The sequence below is a fragment of the Polypterus senegalus genome, chromosome 9, assembly GCF_016835505.1.
Source record: "Polypterus senegalus isolate Bchr_013 chromosome 9, ASM1683550v1, whole genome shotgun sequence".
Taxonomy (NCBI): domain Eukaryota; kingdom Metazoa; phylum Chordata; class Cladistia; order Polypteriformes; family Polypteridae; genus Polypterus; species Polypterus senegalus.
This window is the reverse complement of record NC_053162.1, coordinates 58814708-58832950: the sequence shown is the minus strand read 5'-3', so window position 1 is coordinate 58832950 and position 18243 is coordinate 58814708. Positions and strand designations below refer to the sequence as shown.

General features: G+C 37.5%; 1 protein-coding gene and 1 long non-coding RNA gene across 3 annotated transcripts in view; one reads left to right on the top strand and one right to left on the bottom strand.

The window, feature by feature from the left end:
* mylk3 (myosin light chain kinase 3) overlaps window positions 1-18243 on the bottom strand; it is a 78848-nt gene that overhangs the window by 38932 nt on the left and 21673 nt on the right. For both annotated transcript variants that reach the window (XM_039763137.1, XM_039763136.1), the window contains exons 2-5: window positions 11824-11914; window positions 9548-9968; window positions 5920-6455; window positions 3701-3806 (exon numbers count right to left, since the gene is read on the bottom strand). In XM_039763137.1, coding sequence (XP_039619071.1) covers window positions 3701-3806; window positions 5920-6455; window positions 9548-9968; window positions 11824-11914 — 1154 coding nt within the window. The remainder of the gene's footprint in view (window positions 1-3700; window positions 3807-5919; window positions 6456-9547; window positions 9969-11823; window positions 11915-18243) is intronic.
* The window catches only part of LOC120535354, a 59231-nt gene continuing 57976 nt past the window's right edge, over window positions 16989-18243 (top strand). Inside the window, exon 1 of the long non-coding RNA XR_005634889.1 lies at window positions 16989-18209. This is a non-coding gene — a long non-coding RNA (uncharacterized LOC120535354). The remainder of the gene's footprint in view (window positions 18210-18243) is intronic.

Sequence of the window (18243 nt, the reverse complement as noted above, 5' to 3'; positions counted from 1 at the left end):
TCTGAATGCTTTCTTTCACTCTTACTGGACATGACAGAGAGCCCTATACATCATTCATCAATATGCTTTTGTGTAGGGGATGCTAAGAGCCACTGTTTCGGAACACTGATTAGAATGCTGGGAACTGGACCACTGGTTCTGTTTCATTAAAGGCAGACTTTACCTTCCCATTTATTTTGAATGTCCCTGCAAACATATGAAACTTTTAGGTGCTTTCTTTAAAGGCCCATAGTCAGTCAGTCAGTCATTTTCTAACCCACTTTGTCCTGAACAGGCTCACATTGGTCTTCTGGAGTATATTCCAGCTATCATAGGGTGCAAGGCAGGAACAAATCCTGGACAGGGTGCCAGTCCATAACACAGCAAACACACACACAGCACAAATCCACCCACACACCCTAACTACACACTAGAGCCAATTTAGGATTGCTAATTCACCTAAACTTCATGTCTTTGGACTGTGGGAGGAAACAAGGCCCATAGTAAATACAGTAAATATTCTGCCTCCAGATTCGAAAGTGTAAACAGAGATACAATACATATAGTGCCTGTGTCCTTGTCCACATATCCAATAGCTGAAGAAACAATGTAAATAAAGCTCAAAGTCTGCACTACCATACTACTTCTAAAATTATCAGTACATGTTTTTCTTGGAATTATTACAAACCTGTATAATAATATTGGGAAAGACAACCATAAATCCACACTACAATAAATAAAGACAGCTGTAAAATCCATGCAACTTGCCAAAGGTTCTTGCATACTTAAAATTATTATTTATATGCAGTATGTTACCAGTAAGTTGCTGGACAAGGTTTATTTCTAAAACAGATCAATTTTTATTTACATCTCTTGTGTGAGCCTATGAAATTCAGCATGTACTTTTCCATTATTTTATGCAAGGACAAAACATGATACATTCATCTTTACTGGTAATAGTACTGCTTTTGTGTTTTCATCTAGACTTTACAAAAGCATAAAACCTGTAATTTTCTGCCAAAAATCAAATGTAGTATTAGTGGTTTATGACTTTAACAGACAAAACAAGGACAATGAGGCAAAAAAAGAACTGATGGAGGCAAGGTCATTTATGACATCCACTCACCAATTTTCAAGAACCACTTTTTACCTTGCAAAGTTATGAGATTTGGAATTTGACTCCTCATCATTGGAGGCATGGCATAAACCAGCCTGTGAGAGAGTTTTAGTCAATTATAAGACATCTATTCATACATTAATTGTTGACAAAATACAGAAACATAAATATTACTGTATATTTAAATAGAGTGTCTGGGCTTGTGAGTGTCCTGGATAAAAACCAAGATCCAGGCCTTTAATGACCTCCTAGGCACAGCCGTCTGTGTGTGTGTCTGTCTGCAGGGAGAGTTTCAACCTTGTCGACAGGTTTACATACCTCAGCAGTGACTCTTCCTATGAAGTCCGTAGACAGATTGGAAGAGCTTGGGGGGTCATGAGGTCACTGAAAAGGGTGTGTGTGGTGCTCCCAATATCTCTGAAAAAGGACGAAGGTCCAAGTGTTTAGAGTCCTGCTGCTTCCTGTCTTGCTATATTGTTGTGAGACGTGGATGTTATCCAGTGACCTGAGACGAAGACTGGACTCCATTGGTAGTGTGTCTTTTTGGAGAATCCTTGGGTACCACTGGTTTGACTTTGTGTCGAATGAGCGGTTGTTCATGGAGTCCTGAATGAGGCAAATTACCTGTATTGTGAGGGCATGTTAGTTATGGCACTACAGCTATGTGGCGCGCTTCCCTGAGGGTGATCCAGCTTGCAAGATCCTCATTGCCAAGGACCCTGAGTGGCTGGACCAGGCCAAGGGGACACCCACGTTTCACCTGGCTGCAGCAGATAGAGGGTCATTTCCGGAGGCTAGGACTGGACCGTGAGCGTGCCTGGGGGTTGCCAACCAGGAATCCCGAGTTTTGTCGTGTGGTGCTGCTTATCAGAAAAGAAGCAACAATATATTAAGAAAATGTACAAGGTCTATTAATACCTGAATAAACTCTAATAACCAAGTCTCCAGTGAGAAGCCAAGAAATAAAATAATTTAATTTATTTTATTATGGTCGCAACAGGTCATTTAGGGAGTATAAGGATACAGTAGATGGATCTAGATTTATGATTATATTTTATCTCGGTTTACTGTATGACAGCTGATAATAAAATTACTTCTTTCCAAATGATTCTGTTGGTATTAATCACCTTCCTCTATGCCATTATCCCAACAAGATTCTCTTTAACACAGGTATAAATACTGTACCACAAACAACTCAAGGCACTCAGTTAATTGCCAACTATGTACCATAGATGCCACTGTGCTGTGTTCCTTCAAACTATGCCAACTATTTCTATTCTATCGTATATCAAGATAGAAAAATGAAAAGAAAAATGAAGAGAAACATAAAAAGTTTATATGTAGTATATTTTATAAAGAGTATATAGAAAGGAGTAACAATGTTCATTAACTTACTTGATGAAGTAATAAGATGATTTAAAACACAGAAAACTCAATCACTATTATACTTGTAAGAGCCAATCTTAGAAAGTTAATGTTAATGTTAAATTCACATAAGTATCTGCTTAATTTCAATAGAATATCAGTTTAAGATATACTGTAGTCTTTTAACCCTGTAAGTTAACATTAAATAGACCTTTCTCAGCTATATCTCTATAATAGAGTGTTAATTAAGCCAATTTTTGGAAATAGTCATCACTCTTCTAAAAGCATGGACTGTTAGAATAAATTGCAAATCGGCACACAGTTCTCTGACCGTTCTACACGTAATATGACTGTATGATCAAATGTAAAAAGAAATGAAACAAGATAAATAAGCCTTAAACAGCACTTTCTTTAAACAAGAACTTCTTCAATTCCTTGTAATATCAATTTTTTTTCTATTTTTGTGTGAACTGTTTTGATTTGCATTTTACTAAAACTTTTAAAATGAAGATATTTGGATTGTGGAATTACTTAAAAAGGCCTCATACTAATGCCTGAACTGTCCTATGAAGCAAACCTATAAGCTGCATACTTTCTCTATGAAAAATTGTAAAAAAAAGATTATTAGTAGTATTTTATTATCTGGTGCATAATTGAAAGCACAACTGTTTATAAATGCAACACTGATTATAATATACATAAAAATACATGGCAAACTATTTACAGTTTGCATAGTTGCATACACTAGAGCCCAACAAAATAACATCTGGGTAAAAAAATGTTTTATGCTGAAGAATATCTGATATGTACATGAGACTAGCCTATGAACAACTCTGCAAGTTTAATCCTGTGAGCCTGAACTGGATTAAATGAGAATAAAGAGACATGAATAAAAACACTGAGATTCATAGATGTCGTATCAAACTGGAGCTGATGAATATGTTTTATGAATATTTCACATTTCTGTTGGTTATATTTAAAATATTAGTGTACATCTTATGTGCTCCATTAGTATGTGACAGGTAATAAAGATTTTTATGTATTCAGACAATATTATTTAGGAGCCCAGCACCTCTGTTTACTAGAAATTAGTTGTACCAAATTCTGAAACACACCCAGCAATACTTCATAATTGTAATGATTTTTTCAATGTTTGTTTATGAAAAATACCACTATGGATTTTCTTAATATATTTTACCTGCATGGTAATTACCACTCAAAAATGAAAAAAACACTTACCCTCCTAATACTTCATACTGGCTTACAGAGTAGCATGTTGTAACTGCCATCTGTTTTGCATTTACAATTCTGTGCTCAAAAGGGGCTGGCAATGGAGGGCTGTCATCTGTAATAAGAAGCCAACAGAAAAAAAAAGCTTAAAGTGAAATTAATTGATTTACTTTTTGTAATTTTTAACAAAAAGCAATGAATAACTTTCAAATTACAAGACTGCCATTGATTCTGTTACAAGACAGGAAAGTCTTAAGTTGTACTGAATTGAGCCCATAACTGTTGAATACTTTGTCATACATTTTTAAGAACAATGCTCCTTCAAATATGCTGTAACCCCAGTCAAATATGTTTTCTTTTAAAACTTCTATACATAATCTCTGGGAAGCAAGAATGTCAATATCAAACAGTTGATAACCTTTTAATTATTTCAATACGCACTGATTTAACTAAATAATAAAGCAAGCAATAAGGAACTGAATTTTCAGCACAAAGTCACACTTTTAAATCTTATTTGGTGAGCAAGTCACTTCATCTTCAAGCTCTCTGGGGTTAAATACTTTTACAAAAAATGGTCAGATTGTTTCAGATCCTCTCAACCGCAATACGCCTTGAACAGTGAGGCAAACAAACAAAGACTTATGAGTACCTTTACCAAATGATTTCCAAGGGGAACAGTTTCTGATAAGGTCATCTCCAAGAGGAACTCAAAACTTTGGTCAGCTTCCTGTGTATTCCATAATTCATCAAATGTCACCAGATGAAGGTGACTGCATGCTGTGATGCAGGCATGTGATATGCCAGCATGTCAGACACTAAAAGTTAAGCTACTACACTGACTCTCAACTGTTTCAGCAGACAAGCAGATATATGAGTGTTCAAGATCTGGTCATCCTCCAGTGACCATTACACAGCAGGAACATTGCAGACTGGTCCATCTAAGAGATTGTTCATGATCTGCCACCAATGCTGCTGAACTGCCAGCAGACACAACACCCGCCATCAGTGACAGGACTGAAAGGGACAGGCTTCATGCTACTGGCTTTCGAACAAGAGCTGTCTGTCATATGGCCTGGGCTAGCACATTCTATACAACCTGGCCCTACAGCAGAACAATGCCAGGCCACACACAGTTGTTGTGGTCAGCACTTTGCTGAGGAATACTGGTGTCTAGCTACTGCCTTACCCTTCTTTCTCTTCTGACCTTAACACAATAAAGCACTGTTGAGATGCACAAGATTGCAAAATTTAGAGACTGGCCCATTTGTCTGTCAATTGTCCCAACTGCAAATTCTGGGCCTCATTGGCTCAATGAACCAAAGATACCAAGCAGTGGTGGCTGCCGGAGTGGGTCACACCATATATTAAAGAAGTGCAAGACATATGTTGTTAATGTTCACAGTTCATGTTCTTTTCCCATTTGTTTTTTTGTTGCAACATTTTGTTTTCCTATTACTTTTATTTGTTTATAGTTTATTTATAGTAGCAATCAACACTCAAAATTCAGTCTAGCAACAAGTGTTGCATTTCTGTTCTCCGTCAATATAGCCTGTTGGCACTGCATGTTTAATTCACATCCAGATTTTTCTCAGATAAGAATATCAAGTATAGTTACGAGAAGACTAATGATTTTGACTTTCTCATATATGAAGTATAGGGAAAGTATTGTACTCATCCAAAAATTAGATTTTGAGATTTTGATAAATCTCAATGTTTTAGACCTCCCCGAGTCCAAAAATACTATTTTTGGAATTATGTATGTGTATGTGTGTGTATGTGTGTGCGTGTGCGTGTGCGTGTGCGTGTGCGTGTTTATGTAAACACTATAACTTGAGCATGCTTTCAGTTAGGTCAACCAAATTTTGCATACAAGTATCAGGTACAAAACATAGATTTCTATCAACTTTTGAGCTATTTCCACTAACTGGAAGTGGTACTTTTTATTCATGCAGCTTCACAGTCCGATTTATTCAACTTTACCATTATAATAATTGTTCAATATATTATTAATTTGATTAGATTTTTTGTTGATGGTTCTTTAATGTACATAATATGAAAATAGAATCATTGTCTTGAGGTTTACTCCCCAAATAGCTATCCTCATATCTAAGTATATGAGAAAGTCTAGGAGAGACCACTCTTGATTTTTGACTTACATATTTACATATTAACCACATATACAATGTGAACATGAGAAGCTTATATTAATGTATACCTAAAACACTTACCAATGACAATTAATGACGCCTTTTGGGTTGTTTCTGTACAACTCTTAGCCTCTGATAGCTCCGCTTTAGGCTGTTCTTCACAGTTCCGGACTGCATCAGAATTTTCTCCTGCTTCTTTTTCATGACCTCCTGGGTCAGAATCCTTCATTTGATTACCTTGTTCTTTGTGAGGTTCATTTATGCTTTTCTCCAAACTGAACTGCTTTAATAAGTTACCATCTTTCTTTTGCATTCCACTCATTTTGGAGTCTTGCACAAGAGGTTTCTGTTCATTTTTTGGTTTTGATAAGCAGCTGGACTTTGTTAAAGGAGTTGAGGATTCCTTCTTGATTGAGGAATCTTTGCGTTTTGAGGATGTCCCTTCAGGTTTCAAGGATGTGCGGCACTCTGTCTGCTTTTCCAATATCGCCTTCATGCTTTCGGTATACATTTTTGAAGCTTTCAGGTTCACTTGATTTGACTGGGTTACAGGAAGTGTTTCTGTTGTGTGATCTTCATCCAAAACACTAGAGGTTTTCCTCCCTGTATCAGAAGAACTAACAAAATATGTCTTAATGAGAACCAAATATAATAATGCATAATCAAAAGTCATATGAAAAGGCATAACCTTGTAAATTTTCTCTGAAAGTGGGTGTAACAGTTAACTCCATGTTTATCTTTACAATTTCAACTAGTGTCATTTGTGTTAAATAAGAAGACATTAGAACATTAGAACACTCTAGACGAGAACAGGCCATTCAGCCCAACAAAGCTCGCCAGTCCTATCTACTTATTTCTTCCAAAAAAACATTGAGTTTAGTTTTGAAAGTCCCTAAAGTCTTACTGTCTACCACACTACTTGGTAGCTCATTTCAAGTGTCTATGGTTCTTTGTGTAAAGACTCCTGGACACATTATGGTGACACACATTTTTCTTTCAAAAAACAAGGTGACTAGACATACTCTTAATAATATGCAACTGTATAAAAATTAAGGATATTCACTACTTTGTTTAATTTTGCATTGTATGGGAATTTTTTTTTTAGGTAGGGAAAATTGGACAAGTTATTGGATGTACTTCTGCCTTCTCAGACTTTGAATTAGTTGCTAGGTGCTTTCATGTGCTTTTTGACCTTAATGTTCGCTATTTGTTTAAATTATTCCCTAAAGGATTTTTCACTGCCTGGTCTAAAATACCTTCTTTCTGTTTTCTAAGACATGATGTCATCCATCTTGGCTACAATAGTTCTCAGGACAAAACTAAACTTGCAGTTGAAAACTATAAAAACAAGTCTAAACTTGAAAATGAATTTGTTTATTCCTAACTGTTCTGTCTCAATGAGCTAGTGAAATATTTTTAGATAAGGACCAGGAGAGGAGACGTATCCTGAGATGCTCAAAATTTGTTAACCAGGAATCGAGCTAAGGAGCTAAACATGAATCATAACTAAAATAGTTGAGAAGTCAGAGAATAAGTCTTTTTAAACTAGAAATACTTCAAAGGAATGACTAATAACACACAGTTCTATTCAATCATTGGGTAAAACAAAATTGAACTTGCTGACCTTTTTATGTTTGTGTCAATAATGTGAGATGTCATGCCACCCCAGAGAATTCTGGGCAATATTATCATGGTTACAAGTAATGCAAATGACAGAAAATGGCTGCGCCCATAAGAAAAGCAAATTGGTATTACATGACAAGAAAAAATTCAAACTATTCCAGGATGTTTTAAAATAAAACAAAAAAAAGCCAGAAATTGATTCCTTGGATCGAAAAATCCAACTAACATTAAAGTCTGTTGGAAAAGTTTTCCCTTCATTTTAATAAAGATTAGTCACTGATTAAAGTATTCAGCCATCTTTTATAACATGACAGTCATGATCCCACCAATCACATTTTACATGCATCACATGCCTAGCTTACATGTTTATCATATTAGCCAAAACTACAAAATGGTGGCAGCCACACAAACAAATACACAAAACAGCAACACCCCATAAAAAAACAATTTGACCAAACTGTCATAATTCATTTATGATGCTCAAGTTTAATTTAGTTATCATTTGTGTTAGGATTATTGCCATTATCTTAAATACCTAACTATAAATCACCTTATTTTTCTAATGTAAATCTTACTGCAATTTTACTTTGATATTTTTAGGAAATTGTAAATTTTTGGCAATTAGGTTTTTAAATGTATTTTCTCATTAATTCAACCCCATTCATACTTTATGGTAATTCCTACATCGTCCTGAACAAAATTATTCCTTTACGCCATTCAAAAATCTTCTTTTTCATTTTCTCCTATCTTCATAATAGAAATAATGGAAAAAGCAAAAATCAATTGTTATTTGGACAATTCTGACAGCCTTTTATGCTGTTTTACAATAACAATTTTCCACATGCTGTGGAAGAAACTCTATGCACACCACACTATGAAAACAGTTAGCATGGCAATTAACGACTAACTGTATATGACAATATTTACCTAGGGATTACAAGTACTTTTTCATTTGTACACTACTTATACAGTATATAACGTCATTTTTGTTCTTCTATGGCAAAACAAATGGCTATCCCCAAAGGCACTGAAGAATAAGAAAAAACAGGAGATAAACAAGGTGAAAAAGGCTAGCAAGGGTGAAAATCAAGTGATTAAAAAGCACTGGCAATAAAACAAAAACACTAAGCTAAATCGGAAATGAAATAACTTGAGTAGAAGTTCAGAAAATCAGCAACTACGAACAGAATCTTTGATCAAGACTTGTAGAGGCTAACCTCAGCTTTCATAACGTCACACTTGAGACATCCATCCATCCATCCTCCAACCCACTGTATCCTAACTACAGGGTCATGGGGGTCTGCTGGAGCCCATCCCAGCCAACACAGTGTGCAAGGCAGGAAACAAACCCTGGGCAGGGCACCAACCCACCACAGGTGCATACACACAAACACACACACACACACCAAGCACACACTAGGGACAATTTAGGATCGCCAGTGCACCTAACGTGCATGTCTTTGGACTGTGGGAGGAAACCGGAGCACCCGGAGGAAACCCATGCAGACACGGGGAGAACATGTAAACTCCACGCAGGGAGGACCCAGGAAGCGAACCCAGATCTCCTAACTGCGAAGCAGGAGCGCTACCCACTGCACCACCATGCCGCCCACTTGAGACATCACATCACCTAAATTCTGAACCAAAACTCTCTAGCAATGAACTGGAAAAAACAATATGGAGGTGCAATAAACATTCAAAAATGAGTTTTTTAAATACACATCCCAGAAAGGTAATAATAACAAAACCTGACGCTTCATGAACCAAAACCCACAAAACCACCTTTAAAAACAGAGAAAAATATATCTGCAAAGAAATACATTTTTCACAAATTGCCAACAAGACATAACAATTCTTCTTCAGGAATTCCCATACTGGTGGTTGATTAAACAAAAGCAAAGCTTATTTTTCCTCTTAAAGGAAAAAACTAAACCTAAAAACTAAAGTCCTTGTACAACACATACCTTTCCTAAACAAATCTACAATAACATATTCACATTTGCTCTCTAAATGTATACAAGTAATATGCTGCTCAGATTTAATACTAGGCAGCTAATTAAATATCATTTATGTTGAAAATGTTTACCTTTCTAGGGAGGATATTGTTGCTTGCTTAGACTGGTGATTTGTTTCTGAGAAAAGAGGCTCAGAATGCACAGAAGTAACAGAAAGGCTGGCATTTTTTGTCTCTTCTTTGTTGCAGGATGATGCATCATAGTTAGATGACGTACCACTGATATCATATGTGTCATTATCAAAGGTCTGTGAGCGTGTGGGTTCTCTGCTTTTAATGGTAACTTCCTTAGTTTTTTTGGAAGGTTTTTGGTCATGCTCAGCTGTGGCAAGGGGGCTTGTTGTGTCCTTTTTGAAGTCGAGGTTCTTTGACTTAGTAGATTTTTCTCCTGACGGATTGGCATTTTTTTGTTTTTCCTCAACTTGGTTCAGGGATTGCAAATGAACAATATCATCACTGGATATACTCTCATCTGGCAATGTCTTCTCTACAGCTGTAAGAAGAAACCAAAAAAAAAGAGTTTAAAACCAAGAAAGGTTAAACATTAATGGCTTTTTAATTGTTTATTTGGTTAGGCTGTATTTATATAAAAGATAAATAATGAAACAAAGCATCAGACAACAGATGAAGAGTACATATTAGTCCTTCATTGTTCCATTGTTTAATAATTGCCAACTGTATACTCAACATACTTATATATTTAACTATTGAAATTCATTGACTGATTTATGAGCATTTTAAATTATACGAGCTACATTACAAAATTTTAAACAGTAATGAAGTGCTTCTTCAATTTAATATCTAAACAAGGGATACCTTAACTACAAAATAAACCAGGGATCTCAAACTCCAGTCCTGGAGGCCCGCAGTGGCGGCAGGTTTTCATTCTAAAATGTTTCTTAATTAGTGACCTGTTTTTGGTGCTAATTAATTTCATCTGAATTGATTTTAATTGACCTGTTTTTTAAAATTTGTTTCCCTGAATTTCTTCATTTCTGCACTTGTCGAGAGGTTTACTTACCTTGGCAGTGACATTCGTGTCTCTGTTGGCTCTTCCGTCAGTAGACGGATTGGGAGAGCATGGGGGGTCATGAGGTCGCTGGAAAGGGGTGTGTGGCACTCCTGATATCTATGCAAAAGGATGAAGGTTCATGTCTTTAGAGTCCTGGTACTTCCTGTCTTGCTATATGGTTGCGAGATATGGACGCTCTCCAGTGACCTGAGATGAAGACTGGACTTCTTTGGTACTGTGTCTCTCAGGAAAATCCTTGGGTACCGCTGGTTTGACTTTGTGTCGAATGAGCGGTTGCTCATGTAGTCCCGAATGAGGCACGTTACCTGTACTGAAGGAGCGTCAGTTACGGCACTACGGCCATGTGGCGCGTTTCCCTGAGGGTGATCCAGCTCGTAAGATACTCATTGTTGGGGACCCAAGTGGCTGCCCATGTAACACCTGGCTGCGGTAGATAGAGGGTCATTTCCGGAGGGTGGGACTGGACTGTGTGTCTGCCTGGGGTTGCCAACTGGGATCCTGAGTTGTTTTGCGTGTAGTGGGTGTGGCAACGCACTGTACCAGTGCATGCTCTCCAACTTCACTTGACATGACTTTACTTAATCGTCACCCAAAAAGAAATGAAATGTGAAGTTAGTAAGCCAGCAAAAGACCAACTAAGTCAGGGTCTCAAACTCCACCTAATTTCACTCCAAGCAGTTGTTTAATTAGGCGTTGAGTCTTGTTGTTAATTAAACCTGTTCTTTACTTCCATGGCTTGTTGCTGCTCTCATTGTGCATTACCATCCATTTCTGAAATTGTTGAGTTTCTCCTTTCTAAGAGCTCTGGTAAAATGTTTTGTGGACCTGAGCAGATCAACATTCCTGAGACTTTCACCTTTCTTTATTTTCAGGTACTGTACGATCAACACAGTCTGCTAGTCATATTTGGCTCATTTTGTATCTCATTGTTGCTAACTAAGGAAAAAGAAACAAGTAAGGGTTCTGAGTCTTCAAAAGCAAGTCAATTACAATTAATTCAAAATAAGTTAATTAGCAGTAAAAACAGGTCACTAATTAGGAAAAGGGTTAGAATGAAACTGGACTGGAGTTTGAGATCCCTGGACTACACCAATAATTGACTAAACCAGATTACTCAACCATATGTACTCTTCTTTATAAATGTACTGTATTATTATTAGGTGCTTAAAGAAAATGTAAATACATCATACCAATTACCCATAATCATTTTTAAAGCAACTTTCCTTATTAAACTAAACCTATTACAGCTTATCACAATTAGTGGCTACAGCTGCATACTATATTCAGTACTTTTAAAGTCTTTATACACACAAACCTTCAGGAAACCTTTTGATCTCAGCTTGAATTCCTCGATTATGAACTCCAGTTTTTAGTTTTGCACTTGGCTCCTCAAGTTCCTCTCTTTTCTGTAAAATCATTTTAAGACAATATATAACATCACAAAGTCCAGTATCTTATAAATAAAAAGATTTTCCAAAGTGAATTTTCAAAACTAAACTATATTCAAGATATTACTGAAGATAACTGCATTTGGCTTTACGGTCAACAGCTATTAATTTAGCTTCACGTTAACATATGAAGACATTTGGAACATTAAGTAGCCCGACTCTCCTTGAAACAAAAGTATAAAAATTCAATTCTTAAAAATTCTATTTTCTATTTTACATTTTATGTTCAATTAATGTTGAATTTCCAGCTATGATAATGCTTTGGTAAATAATCTTTACATAGAGTACATTCAGAGAAAGATAAAAAAAAAAATTATAAATACAATGTATGGTCAATCAAACAACATTTGAACAACATAGGGCCTTATTTTAATGCAAGACAAATGCCGTGACCATACTCGCAAATTGCTATAGACATCAACAGATTTTTATCTTGATCAACCACAGATGTTTTCTTTTAACTACACCTCAAGAATCAACTGCAAGAATAAAAAAATAATAAAAAGAGAGATCATAACTTGAGTCCTTACCATTATATGCCCAAAAAAAGCTTTAAAGTCAATAAACTACATATTGAACATTGGTCAGAAATGCAAGTAAGAATTTCACTGTACTTTGCTCTCTGCATGTGATTAAAAAAAACATACCTTAATTTATTTTATAATAAAGTGCAAGATCCTAAAAATGCAAAAAATCCACTAATTGCCTCTTAATGGGAACTGTAGCTGAATGGAATTAATATTGCTTTTTTTTCTTCACAAAAAAGAGACTACCCATGCATGAACTACTAACTTCTAAATACATACATTTATTGGGGATATTGGCAGTTAGCAAGGTTAGCTTGTAGTACCTCAGTCAATCACTTACAGAACACTTAGCAGACCTTAAGAAAGAGCATTTAAAGAAGCAAGTCAATACAAATTGAAATATTACCATGTGTTCAGTACACTGTTTACTGCTCCCTATAAATACAAGTGCTGAGTATTGTAACACAACCCAAAGCAGTTAAACACAAATACCATTTATTTCTTGCAGCAAGAAACTTGGTTGGCAGACTGGGGTGGTGGTCCCCCTCTTTAAGAAGGGGGACCGGAGGGTGTGCTCCAACTACAGAGGGATCACACTCCTCAGCCTCCCTGGAAAAGTCTATTCGGGGGTCCTGGAGAGGAGGGTCTGTCAGATAGTCAAACCTCGGATTCAGGACCAGCTCTACACCCTTAGCATGGTCCTGGAGGGTGCATGGGAGTTTGCCCAACCAGTCTACATGTGTTTTGTGGACTTGGAAAAGGCGTCCGACCGTGTCCCTTGGGGAATCCTGTAGGGGGTACTCCGAGAGTATGGGGTACCGGACCCCCTGACAAGGGCTATTCGGTCCCTATATGATCAGTGTCAGAGCTTGGTCCACATTGCCGGCAGTAAGTCGAACCCGTTTCCAGTGAGAGTTGGACTCCGCCATGGCTGCCCTTTGTCACAGATTCTGTTCATAACTTTTAAGTACTGATTTTCAGGCACAGCCAGGGCGTTGAGGGGGTCCGGTTTGATGGACTCAGGATTATGTCACTACTTTTTGCAGATGTTGTTGTCCTGTTTGCTTCATCAGGCCGTGATCTTCAGCTCTCTCTGGATCGGTTCACAGCTGAGTGTGAAGCGGCTGGGATGGGAATCAGCACCTCCAAATCCGAGACCATGGTCCTTAGCCGGAAAAGGGTGAAGTGCCCTCTCAGGGATGGGATTGAGATCCTGCCCCAAGTGGAGGAGTTCAAGTATCTCGGGGGTCTTGTTCATGAGTGAGGGAAGAATGGAGCGTAAGATCAACAGGCGGATCGGTGTGGCATCCGCAGTGATGCAGGCTCTGCATCAGTCTGTCGTGGTGAAAAAGGAGCTGAGCCATAAGGCAAAGCTCTCAATTTACCAGTCTATATATGTTCCTCCCCTCACCTACGGTCATGAGCTATGGGTAGTGACCGAAAGAATGAGATCGCGAATACAAGCGGCTGAAATGAGTTTCCTCCGCAGGGTGTCTAGGTTTCCCTTAAAGATAGGGTGAGAAGCTCAGTCATCCAGGAAGGGCTCAGAGTAGAGCCGCTGCTCCTCCGCATCAAGAGGAGTCAGATAAGATGGCTCGGGCATCTGATCAGGATGCCTCCTGGATGCCTCCCTGATGAGGTGTTCCAGGCACGTCTAACCGGGAGGAGGCCCTGGGGAAGACCCAGGACACGCTGGAGGGACTATGTCTCCCGGCTGGCCTGGGAACGCCTCGGGATTCCCCCAGAAGAGTTAGAAGAAGTGGCCAGGGAGAGGGAAGTCTGGGTATCTTTGCTCAAGCTGCTGCCCCCGCGACCCAACTTCAGATAAGTGGAAGAGGATGGATGGATGGATGGATGGAAAGTTGGTTCTAACCTTAAAAATGTGGTACTTTAACCAGTGTTTTCTCTATGCTCAAATGTATTTACTAACACTGAGAGATAAAGTGACTACAGAATATACTATACTCTGTTTCTGCATATCTTAAGATCCTGAAGTATTATTAGTATTCAACAATAGAAAGAAATCGAGCAGTAATTTATGAACAGATGGTGATCCTAAAACAATGTATCTGTTTCAAAATGTTATAGTATAGACAACAATATACTGTACTGAACATCATATTTTCTTCATGAAAACTAAGAGGAAAAATGGCAAATTACTTCATGCCTTTGTAAGTCTCTGTGTTTCATTTTAATCTTGACAAATACAAAGAATTACAGACCCTAGGTATCCTAAGATATGCTTCATAACCCATTTCAAGATGACGCACTAAATTAATTAAAAATAATGTTCTGTATTTAAGTGACTTTTTTCTTTTATCATGAAACCATGTTGGTAAGAATTTCCACTGTAATTTGTACAAGTGACAATATTACTATTACTACTTGTACTCCACTGATTCTCATTAAGTCTGTCAGTCACAACATACCTAATGGTATTCTGTTTAACAGAAAATTTCTTTATTCACTTTGTTTTTCATATATCACATAATGAAAAAGAATATTGATGTTTTACTTAAATTTTAGGACAATCACTCACTTCTCATCTTTGGAAAACTTAAATTCAATATGAGTTGGCTGACATACGCATAAACGCACATATACAAAAATACCAGGGCCATTTAAAATAACACAAATCTTTTTTTTATTTTTTTAATGCAAACATTATGGTGTATTTAGTGTTGCATTTACTAACCTTAGCCATTTTAAAATTCTGAACATTTGTATGGTCACTGAAAACACACATTACACACATATATATATCCATTCATTATCCAACCCGCTATATCCTAACTACAGGGTCACGGGGGTCTGCTGGAGCCAATCCCAGCCAACATAGGGCGCAAGGCAGGAAACAAACCATGGGCAGGACACACACACACCCACACACTAGGCACAATTTAGGATTGCAAATGCACCTAACCTGCATATTTTTGGACTGTGGGAGGAAACCAGAGTACCTGGAGGAGACCCACTCAGACACGGGGAGAACATGCAAACTCCACGCAGGGAGGACCCAGGAAGCAACCCCCCCACACACACATATTATATATGGAACTCTTTTATAAAGAAACATTCATTAAAAATTTACCACAAACCTGTATTTTAGAGTTAAATAGCACTGTACATAAAACATTCATGTCAACATACTTCTCAAAGCAAGACAACTTTCCTATCATGGAGAACTATAAAATCTGATGCACATATATAGAAAATTGAATAGCAGATAAGAATAAAATGAATGAAAAAAGTTTTGTTTTATACTTAAAACTACAATATGCAGTAAACTGAAACAAGCAATAAAAAGATAAAGGTGCGTCAATGGATCAGGAATACAACACCATTATCTGTCGTCCTTTTAAAGATGTGAACATTAAAGCACATTTAGGATTTAACATTTCCTGTTGAAATTGGGACTGTAATTGAAAATTTATTTTCATCAGACTATCGGGTATTTTAGGAACATGACTTAAAAAACTAATCAGAGTGCAGCTGCTCATGTTTTCTGAGTTTAAAATATCAGGGAAAATCTTTTCAGCCTATAAGAGAATGTGAAAGAGACCACACAAATCTGCAGGAGACAACAGCTCAGGCCAGGGGCTATGGCCTTTTTAAGGTAAAATGGATTTTAATTACAATTACAGTTAAACTTAGCAAATTAAATGAAGCACACTGTTTTTCCTTTCCGCTTTATCTGTAACAGCTATCACTGTTCTGTAAATACCCAGTCCTCTATAGCCTATGTGTCTGTTCCCAGTCAACAAAGTTAAGATAAAAGACTGCTCTCTTGATACGCTTATTCTGAGAAGATGACAGCTGCCAGTTAGAGCTACAACGCTTATACAAAGGAGTTCATTGGAATTATGGAGCTGGATGATTCTTTTTATAGTGTTAAAACTATCATTAGAGGCTAAATATGGTAGTATGGCATGGCGTTTAGTGCTTCTGCTCTATAACATTTTGGACCTAGCTTTGCATTTGGAGTAGTTAATTCTCACATGGATTTCACTGTATTGTCCAAGGTCATGTTTAAATTCAGTGGAGCCTACAAATTACAAAAGGGCTGAAATTCACTGCAACACATCAACATGTCATTAAGAGTGACTTGAATTTTTGCTCCCTTGCTGCTGCACCTACTATGAAAAGAAAATCTGCAAGTCTGCAGAGATTTGCTAAATACAGTAGACAGCACTCTCATTATAGCTAATCTGAACTGAGGAACCTCACCAAAAATATTCAGAGTCAGCATTTGACCCAAATTTAACTGTAGCATGAAGGTGGCTTTGAATGGCATTCTGGGGTCAGTTACACCCAGAGGCCACATTTAACTAATCGTTCAGGTGTCATCCTTCATTGTCAATGGGGTCACAACACTAGAGCTCACTCACGCCATCTTCTATGTGCCTGCACCCCTGAACCTTCACTAGTCTATAAAGGGCTCGCCTTCACAGCAAATTCTCAGACACCCACTCCCTTAAAGGGATGACATTATCCCGTGCCTTTTTTTACATGAGAAAATGTGTTTGTCTAGAACCACTGTATGGTAAAGAACTGGCATTCAGCCTGTCCTCCCTGACCTTGTCCTTGAATGGGCGACATATCTTCTACTGTAGTTACCCAGCTAGGGACACTGTGTTACCAGCTGCAGCCAAGTGGTCATTTATTATGTTGCCAGCCAACTGGGACCTTTTATTCACTCTTACGACTGGGACTGTGGGCAATTGCTGAGTAATCGTTCTACTCTCTCCATTGCTCTGGTGTTCCTGTCTCTTGCATATCCTAGAGGCCTATTGCTTGTCACATATTACTGTGTGTTGCTCTTCCCCTCTCTGTGTCGGGCCGGTCCTCTTCCCCAATGCCAATTTGCTGGCACCATTTTCCTAGCAAGTTATTGTTAAGCTGGCAGCATTTTATAGGAGCAGCTCTATTAATCAAACGATGACAGAAGATGCACCAGCTAAATGTAAAATAAACATTTAAATTAAAAACATAAACCACTCTCTGATTTATTTAGTAATAGTTTTAGTCCCATTCTTCTATAAATTTAATTCCCTTTCACCTTTTTAGATCTATGAAACACTAAAAATGTGTAAAGTGTTTTTTAACATGAAATTGCAACTTATTTTAATTAATAATTCATCACAAGATTCCAGAATTTGTTTTAGCTAAAGCATTTTTACGAAAAATTTTTGCTCAGCTGAAAAAAAGAATTGACTGGAAGAATCAGAAACCACCTCTGCAGGCATGTCATCATGAATAAAAATTGCATTATGATATATTATAACATGGCGTTCTCAGACCTCTTTTATCCAGTTCAGGGTTTTATGGGGAAAATAGTCTCTCCCTGCAGCAACAGTTACAAAGCAGGAATAAACTGTGGACAGGGCACCAGTCCATTACACTACAATATAAAGCACATATCCATTCTCTCACAGGCCAGTTAAGAATTGCCAATTAGCCTAACAGGCATCTCTTGGGATGTGGCGTTAGAAACCACAGAGATAAGGGGGAGAATTTGCAGACAATGTCCAGACGCAGGATTTTAATCCAGCATGAGACAGCAGCACTACTGACTGTCCCACCCATATTATAAGATGTTATGCCCTAATCCACTTTTTGACTCATCTTCATTACAGATTCATTGGGAGTCTATTCTGATAACATTTGGCATAAGGCATAATCCAAGAACCAACTCTGGATGCATCCAATTTAGATATCTCAATTCAGTAAGCATGTACATTTTATTATATTATATCATTT